A 10,131-nucleotide genomic window follows, 5' to 3' on the forward strand; every position below is an offset into this window, starting at 1 on the left:
TGGTGCCTACAATATCTACTTTTTTTTGAACTCTCTATTAGAAACCATACCACTGTTCTGTTCTGTAGCCTGCTTCCATGAGCTTATAATTCACTTGCCAGAGGTTTTCTTTTTCCTCTTAAAAAAGCTAAGTGTTTATTAAATTTATTGGTTCATTTTTTTGTTATTTAGATTAGGCCAATAAAGGTTTTAAGAAAACATATTAAACTATTACATTTTGTTATTTTTGTTGATCGAGCCTTACTTCGATTGAAATAAAATTATTACCAATGCAGGAGGGATTCGAGTGAAACACATTTTTTATTTATTGGTCGAAAAAGGTGTAATGGATAGTTTTAAAAATAATATATATGATCGAAATCGGACCAATCAATCGGAGTATCTGTCTTAAGAATGATATTGAATTGATATAGATTATTAGAACCAGTTAAATATCGATTCAACGTGATTTTTTATTTAACTTTTAAAATTTTAATTACAAGAAAAATATAAAATTTTACTTGAAAAAAGCATATGAATTGAAGGGCTTTTTTTAGTATAAAATTTACATGGATGTAAAAAGAATCCATTAGCAGAGATATAAGAGAACCTGTTCAAATTGAAAGGATTTTACCAGACACATAAACAAAGGTATTTGGATTTTAAATCCCAATTCCTTAACCCCAAATCAAAGGTCCCAAATGAAATCATTAATAGCAGTTTTACATCAATGAGATTAAGGCTAATCAAGCATGTAGATTCTAGAGGCCACATCTTGAACCAACCAATCAAATCCCTCAAGAAGCCCTTCACCAGTGTATGCACTACATCCTACAATTTCCCAATGCCTTGATTTATCCATTGCTTCCAAGTTCAGCACCTACACATTTTTATAAAGACCAAGCAAGTAAAAGTTAGATATGGATATGTTTCAACAACATTGACATGCAGAATACAAACCAGCATTGGACATAAAAGGGTTAAAGGCTCACAAAAAGGTGAAAATTGGTTCAGATTTTAAATTGATCCTAAACTTCGAAGCGCTCGAATTGGGTTCTCAAAGTTTATGAAATAAGTCTTTCAATCAACCTAGTTGTCAACTTAGGCATAAATAACCTTCCTAAATTTTAGCAATTCTGTATGTTCTTTCAATATGTGATATTCATGTTGTCAATGCATTAGTAGGCATAGACGTGTTTACAATTTGATCCACGTGTTTTAAACATGATCCACATCATATTTGGGTTAGAATTTAATGCTCAAACCGACTACTAGACTAACAGAAGGACTAAATTAATATGATATTAATACTTTAATGACTCAATTAGCACGTTTTAAAGTTTTGGGACCAATCTAAAATTAGACCATAGTTTGAAGACGATTAATGTAATTACCCCATGATGGAAGAATGTTTATACTCCTAACATTAGATGCCATTTATACAATAACTTCTAGAACAAGTAGATCCCACTTTCAACCAAAGGCACAGAAAAATTGGGGTTTCGAGAAAGAACGAACTAAACATATGATTCACAGTTTTTTAAATCTAACAAGCACCCAAATCCAAAAATAACAAGGATGTAAGTTGAGAAATATTACTTTAGCAATTTCAGCTGGTGTAAGAGCACCTTTAATGTCCTGTTTGTTAGCAAGTATCAACAAGGATGCTCCTGATAATCTCTGCAACACAAAAAAAAAAACAACAACAAAGGAATCCTCAGCCAACCGACCCCAGAGAACTTTGCCAGGCGATAGCTTGCAATGTTTAATATTCTCTTAAATATTCATTGCATTAACCTCAAACTGTTATAGTAAAATATAGCAAATTCTAAGGTGCATTAGATAGGAAATAGCAAATCAAATGAAACAGCATACCTCTTCCTTTAGAAGATTATCAAGTTCCATTTTGCAATCATCTAATCTTCTAAGATCTGAGCTATCAACAACCCACACCAAACCATCAGTTTGTTCAAAATAGTTCCTCCAATATGATCTTATAGTTCTTTGACCCCCTACATCCCATATATTCAGAGTATATCTGCCAAACCCAGAATTAAATCCAATAAAACATTAAAACCCGAGCTCTAAATTCTCTAATAGAAATACTTAAAAAGAAGAACAACCCAGAAAACATATTTTCAAACACTTGGTGAGCATAGCAAGGAATATTTTTTTTTTACTTTTGGTAGCTGATTGTTTTGATGTTGAAACCAAGAGTGGGGCTAATGATACTTGTGTCTTCTCCATTAATCTTCAAAACAATTGTCGTTTTCCCTGAATTATCAAGCCCACTGTACCAACAATTAGATTGAAATTATGAATATAGATTTTCGAATAAGCAAAAAAAGAAAAAAAAAAGCAGAGACTTACACCATTAGAATTCGCATTTCTTTCTCTTTTCTCTTGATCTTTCGAATGATACTAAGAAGACCCATTTCTTATGCTACTTAACAACAAATCTCGAAGGAAACTAAGAAAGAATTTTCGATTTGATCAAACAGATAGGAAATTTTTTACGGAGAAAAGTTGATAGTTGAGATACTTCAGTGTAAATTGCTACGGCGTCGTTTAGTACGGGAAATTTTTATAAGATTTCACCACTGATTTATACATATAAACCATCGTTTCAAAAAAAATAACATTCCAACATAATAATCAATTTAAATATAAAAACAATCAATCCAAAAAAAAGTAATATTTATGAAAAATTACAAAAATCTTACATTTTGAAGGGTCTGGGCGTCATGCCCTGAACCTCTACTAAGCTCTACCATTTGAATGTACATGACATGTGTAATAATTTGATTGGTTCATCTCATCCAATTTTAATAGAGTTTCAAAAATAAACTAAAATATATGCTAAAAATTAAATTTAAGTATCAAATTGAATAAAAAACACTAACTTAAATATTAAAATTAAAATTAAACTTAGGCACTAAAAATATATTTAATGAGAAAAAAAAACATGAGTACTGGTCTCAAACCCTATAAACTCGAGCCTAGTATATTTGGGCTATTTAGGGTATTGGTTGTATAGCCCTTTTTACTAACTAACTAACAAAAGACCCAATATTAGAAATTAAATTATCCTATTGCCATTTCCTTGCCACATGTCTAATCTCAATTTTTTTGGTTAAAATGTGTGATAAATCCCTCTACTCTTTATAAAATTAAAATTTAGCCTTTTTAATTTTATTTATAGAAATTAATTCCTATTTTTCAGATTTCAAATTCAAGTCCAACTATTAATACAATTAAGATTATTTTGTTAAATTAAGTTTGTTATAATTTTTTTAATTAAATTGCTAGCAAGTGAGCATTTTTTTTAATTTCAAAATATCACACCAATAAATTTGACAAAAAAAAGTTAACAATGTCAATGATTGGGCTTGAATTTTAAATTTTGAAAAGTAGAAAAATTAAATTCCTGAAAATAAAATTTTTAATGACTAAATTTTAAGTTTGTAAATAGTACAAGGACCATAGCATATTTTAACTTTTATTTCTTCACCAACTTGTCTTAACGTCTCACTTTCTCTATGATTGTATGTATTGTGAAATTAATAGAGTTTTTCTAGTCTTTTTATTATTATTTTAGTTTCAACATTGTTAAATTTTTTTAATAAATTTGTTGATGTGATGATTTTAAAATAATAAAAAATACACACTAAATAGTTATGTACAAAAAAAATAAACCGATTTTCTAATGAATCTAAATTTAATATAAAAAAATTTAATCATGCTAACACTTAGACTTATATTTTTAAATTTGGAAAGTAAAACAACTAAATTTCGTAAAAGTAGTAGAACCAAATTTCAAATATACCAATTTTGATAGAAAGTTTAGTCCGGGTGAATGTGTCTTGGCCCATTTTTCTAGTACTCAAAACTCTTTAAGGGGTGGGTATTTTTAATTGTTCTTGAGGTGTCAAGTGTCATCCACATATTAGTCTTAAACTCCTTACAAGTTAATAGATCTATTAATGACTTGTTGTCATAGATTGTCTTGAGCAAATCTTAATGTTTTGATAGTTATGCTTGGAGAATGAATATATGTAACATGTGGATGAGAAACGTCCTATCCATGTTGGACATGTATGGTTCAAATGGTTTGAGCTTGCAAGGTGATCCTACTTAATCAAAAACATTAGCCCTTGTAGTTGTGGACACACGAGGTGTCGGTATAACACAAATAATATAGTGAAGCATGTTTTAACCAAATTAATATGGAATAAATATCAAATTTATACGTGAATTTTGGTCCAATATGTAACTTGATATAATAATTTTGATTTGGTACAATTATACATATGAAATTTAAGTTGTGGTTCATATGTATACATGAAACTTTGATTAATATAATTATTTGTGCATGTAATTTATCAAAGTAAAGTGGTGTTAATTCGATAACGTTGTTAGTGATTTGTGAAAATTAAATCAAATTAAAATTTTATGTATAAAATTACACATTAAACTGAAACTTATGTATATTTTTTTATATTTATCCCAATGTTTTTTCTCTTTAACATGCCTGCCTACCTGCCATGGTGAAAAGAACAGGGAAGTGACTTCCAATTGACATGTTTTTTGTTAGGTGTCAATGAATGTTGACGGATCTTTCTTCCCAGTCCCTGAAGAAAATACTGTGGCTTAGCTAGCACCATAAATAAAAAAGGACACTGATTGATTCCTCAAGCCCCACTCTTTAGATTCCTAATAACACTTCCTTTTTCTCTGACAACAATTATAACTTTCTTCATACTGATTACATTTACTGGGTGAATACATTCATTGGATTTTGATTCTTATCTTAGTTGGAAAAGAAAGGATTAATATACTATTTGGTACCAATATTTAGATTTAATGTTTATTTTGGTACTTAAATTTTTTCAATTTAATACTTGAGGTCTTTTTAGTCCTAAATTGGTATATAATTTTTTTTATTAAAGCACATGTGTCAAATAGTCATTAGGCCATGTAATGTATTTTGGCTGAAGTACCAAATTAAAAATTGAAAGTTAAACTCAAGTATCAAATGATACATTATTGTACATTCTTAAATTATCGTCTAGATTTAAGATTGATTCAAACTTTAAAACATTCTAACGAAGTTCTTAGAGTATCAATTGTGTATTTCCTTAGCTTGCCCATTAATTTGTCATTTTAGAATCCGACGTGATGCGTATTTACTATTTAGACAATTTGAATGTAAATAAAATTTAAGAAGATTTATTTTTTCATGTAGTAGCTGTACACAAGTTTACAATTCAATCAACACATTTTGAATATGCTCCGAGTTAGATCTGAATTGAAATTTAAAGCTCAAGCAAATGACTAGGCTGGTAGAATGAACTTACAATACAACACTACACCTCGAAGTTTGAAGACCAATTTAAAATATAAGCCACATTTTTAGGACTTTTAGCGAAATTAACCCAATAAATAAAGAAAAAATAAAAGGCATTCAAAGATCCTGAAATTCTGGGGTTTTCTTTCTGAACTTAAAGATCATTTCATTTCGGGCTAAGATCTTTTAACAGTACCCCCAACCTGCTTCATCATCTTTATTTCACTTCAAAGTCCATTAAAAATATATATTTACATACACAAATTTATGTAAATTCCCAGCAGAGATCAGAAGAAAAAAAAGTTCAGCTTTGCACTGATTTAAAACTGGAAAATTTATTTATTTTACTGTAAAACAATTTTTTCTCAAAGAATCTGACGTTAAATTATCACTTTTTTTTTTCTTTTTAACAATTGCCCAAATTCAATGAGACAAAGGACGAAGGTGGAAGAAGCAATTCAAAGGACTTAAAAATGCAAAGCTTATTTATTTATTTATTTTAATTTCTGCCACAAAGAAACTCCAGCTTGCTGAGCTGATCATAAGAAAACTTTCAACAAGGGGCCAAGGGAATAAAGATATATGCATGCAGGCTGCAGACAAGATATTGGAAAAGACCAGTCAACAAAAAGAAAATTTGTGTTGAAAAATGGGGGGAGGATCCATAGGGTACCTTAACCCTATTAATGGAGTTTGTTTTTATATATTTTTACTGCAAAGGATCCAAAACCCTACTGTTTATGGCTTTTTTTTATATTCAACGTTATGATTTCAGTGTTTTGGTTAATTTCTTTTACTAGTCCTTGTTGGATATGTATGTTATGGAATTAGTACTTTGTCTTTTAATTTGGTTATTTTTAGTAATGAGTAAAGGGTAGTCATTAAATTTGTTAATTTTTTGCTATTAGCCCCCCCCCAACATCAAAAAAATGAGAAATTTACTATATTACCTCTTTAAATTTTGTAATATTATAAAGTTGTATACAAGCAAATTCACATTTTGGCCCTTCCCAAAAATTTATTCTTTATTCCTACCCCTAAGAAATTTTTTGGCTTCACCTTTAATCACGTATGTGATGTCATGTTAGCTTGTTCTTTCTGCATGGTACTTACAAAAAGAATTAGTTAATGAGTTTAACAGCTATCATTTTGTGTCAAAGATGAGATTTCAAAATTCAAAAGTGCATGGACAAAAAAACAACTAAATTGGAGAACGTGGATTAGATCTACAACTTTAAGGATAGTATTATCACATGTGTAGTTAGCTTGTTATTTTCGTATAATTCTTGCAAAAAGAAAAACCAGTTAATGCATTTAGCAACAGCCGTTTGAGTCGGGAATGAAATTTGAAATTTTGAAAAACATAGGAATTAAAAATGGATAAATTGGATAACATGAATTAAATCCACAAGCTACACGTAGTACATGACCAATAGCAAAACTAAACTAAACGGATTTAACTGCTACTATTTGGATCGAGACCAGAATTTTAAAATTCAAAAAGATTTAGGGACTAAAATTATACAAATTAGAGTCCAAATATTAAATGCATAATTTATGCATAATAAAAGGACTAACAATAGAATTTGACCGTTTATATTCAACGTTGTGACTAATGATTTTACCAAAAGGAAAAAAAGGAAGTTCCCGTATCGTGTGATAGAAGGCATTAAAATTATTAAAAAAAAATGTTTGGGTTTGGAAAAGAAAAAATCTGTTTGGTTGCCGGGAAAAAGAAAGGGGTATGCATTGAGAGATTCAAAGTATTTTAAAGGAAAAGAAAAAAAAAATTGGAGGAGGATAAAAAGGGTTATTGGTTTACGTAAAGGACATGCATCCATATTGGTCAAGGAAGACTAGATCTAAGCCTTGATTCCTATCCTCCTTATGAGGCTTCCATTTTTTCCCCTCATTTATATAAAGGTTAAAATCTGTTATAAGTCCTTGCACTCTTCATAAGTTTAAATTTTAGTTACTATACTTTTATTTTCAGGAAGTTAGCCTTTCTACTTTTCAAATTACAAAATTTAGGTCCAGTTATTAATACTGTTAAATTTTTTTCTTAAATTTATTGGTGTGATATTTTGAAATAAAAAAAAACTCATCCGGTAGCTATGTATCTAAAAACATGACGTTATAATGAACTAGAAGTTGACAAAATAATTTTAACAGTGTTAACAGGTTGGAATTGAGTTTTGATATATGAAAAATAGATGGACTAAATTCCTAAAAATAAAAAGTATATGAACTAAATTCCTAAAAAATATTCAAACAATTGTCTGAATTTTGAATTCATCCCTGAATTTCAAAGCATTTTGAGTCCTCAAAACATCGATATCATATCAAGCTAGTCATGTATTTAGCTAAGCCAATTAGTTTGGGTATTAAACACTAGCTCAAATATGATATGGAGCATATTTAAAGTGTGTGAATCAGATTGTAAATAAGTGTTACAATGAAACACATCATTCCTAAATCTTATCGGCATTATCTTTTTTAACATGTTAGATCCAAGTTTTTAATTCAATAGGTACATTCGTGTTTACTAGTTGTAAATATATCCAAATCAATATTTAATAATTAAATTGACAGTTAGAATGACAAAAGGACCTGATTGATATAATACTATTACTTTAAACGTTTAGAATGTGGAAGATAGCTTAGGGACGTTTAGCGAAATTAACCCTATTAAATTTAAAATTAATAAAGAAAGAGCTAAAATTAAATTATGGTTTAATGGCTTTAGGGGGTCTACAGTCGTTAGGAGACAATCGGAGGTTACAGTGTTCCGTAGATGTCATAATACTGACAACAACTTATCCTTCATAGGCCGACTTATTAGATCAAATTTTGCTACTAGTCCATATGTTATGTGTTTGCTATTGATTTAGTCCCTATCGTCTAATTTAGTAGATTTTCAATTTTCAATTTTCAATTTTAACACAAACTGTAGCAGTTCAATCTGTTAGCTTGAATTTTGTTATTGATTCCGTATTATGAGTAAGTTATGGATTTAATATTTGTTTTTCAAATTTACAGATTTTCGAATTTATAAACTTAACTAAATTTGTTTTGTGAGTATTATGTATAAGCAGTAACTTAATATATTAACTACTACTACTTGGGTGAAGATTGAAATTTCAAAATCTGAAAAATACAAGAATTAAAATTGACCACAATAAATTACAAGGACTAAATCTAAAAATCATTCACAATATAGGGACTAAATAGCAAAATTTAACCTTATTATCATCACTTTTTGTTTGGGTCTCAAACCTTGCTTCTTTTTTCGTTTCCACTAAAAATTTTAATTATTACTTTTAAAAGAAACATCGATTCAACAACAAAATCACTAGACCAATCCCAAGTTCCTCCACTCTTTTAGACTTTTTTTTTCTTTTTAATTTAATTTAAGAAATTAAATATTAACAAAAAAACAAAAGGGAAAAAATTCCCAGTCTCCCAAGAGACATTCAAGTTGTATTCTCGTTGCTTTTGAGGAATGTTAACATTATGTGGTACTGTTCCAAAGCATTGATAATTTAAATGTTTCGATTATCAATTTATTTTAAAATATTTAATAAATATATGTAAAATGTTTAAAATTATTTATTTATTTTAATATTGTTAGAGTTGTGTTATCTGAATCCCGTTTGATCTGACTTGAAAAGTTCGAGGTGCAACTCACTTATTAAAGAAATAAAATAGATAGGCAAAATAGGAGATCTCTGGGGTGAAAAACTATGCTTCTTCTATTAGACATTGATTATAACAAGGCTGTTTAATCATTAAAATGTGTGTACTTGAAAACCCCTCGTTTTATTATTTTTCAACATTAGTAAATTTCTTTTCTTCTACTTGTAATTTTTCCCAATAAAAGTTTTTTACGTAAAATTCGTGTATTCTTATTTCTCTTTTTTATTGCTTTGAGATAATTTTTATTATCAATATCATTATCGAATCATAATAAATACTTTTTCTAGGTTAATAAAAACCCATTTGTAAAGTATGGCTGAAGAAGTATTTTCCTTGTTTAACGTAATTGCATGCATGGCAATTGGCATGCAATGGCAAAATGATATTGAAATATAAATATTGATAAAATAAAATAAAAATTTAAATAATTGTGCTAATTAAATTTTGACAAATTCTTAGACGAGAGATTTTTATTTTATTTTTAAAATAAATTAAATTACATATATGACCCTTTTAACGTATGACTTCTATTTTAAAATTTTGATCATTTGGCAAATTTTCAATTAAATTACGATGACGATCGATAATAAGTGTATCTGATTTGCTAACAATAACAAATACACAATCAATACGTTAAACATAAATCACACATAAATTTTTAAATTCTAATATCGAGAATTGATTAAACAATTAATGATATGGACTCTTTAAGAAATGTATTTTTTTAACTTTACAAGTACAAGTACAATTACAATTACAATTACAATTACGAGATGTACATATCTAAATAAATTATAATTAAAATCCAATATTGCATAGAGCAATCAAATTATTGAAATAATTATGAATACGACTCGCATATAAACGAATTTAAGTCGAAATCAATTTGTTGACAACTCACATATAATTTACACAAATAAAGGTTGAACCTATGGCATCAAAGTCATTGGACCTCAGCATTTGCCAACAATGCTTTTGACTCATAGGCAATTAATATAATTCATGGCCCCTAAACTTTGTAAGATTTTTCAATTCAATTCTTTAATTTGGATTCTGATAATGTACCATGATGTAACATTTTAAGATTTTGTCCTATCAACTTTTTCCAT

General features: G+C 28.5%; 1 protein-coding gene across 1 annotated transcript; it reads right to left on the minus strand.

Annotated features, from left to right (window-relative positions):
- Positions 1-580: 580 nt before the first annotated feature.
- LOC121209715 (ADP-ribosylation factor-like protein 2) lies at positions 581-2,565 on the minus strand. The gene is made up of 5 exons (XM_041080935.1): positions 2,350-2,565; positions 2,160-2,270; positions 1,855-2,017; positions 1,579-1,659; positions 581-859 (listed from the first exon to the last, which is right to left on the minus strand). The coding sequence occupies exons 1-5, from the start codon at positions 2,412-2,414 to the stop codon at positions 722-724; spliced, it is 558 nt and encodes a 185-aa protein (XP_040936869.1). The 5' UTR covers positions 2,415-2,565; the 3' UTR covers positions 581-721.
- Between the last annotated feature and the right edge of the window lie 7,566 nt (positions 2,566-10,131).

The sequence above is a fragment of the Gossypium hirsutum genome, chromosome A02 (genome assembly GCF_007990345.1).
Source record: "Gossypium hirsutum isolate 1008001.06 chromosome A02, Gossypium_hirsutum_v2.1, whole genome shotgun sequence".
NCBI classification, from domain to species: domain Eukaryota; kingdom Viridiplantae; phylum Streptophyta; class Magnoliopsida; order Malvales; family Malvaceae; genus Gossypium; species Gossypium hirsutum.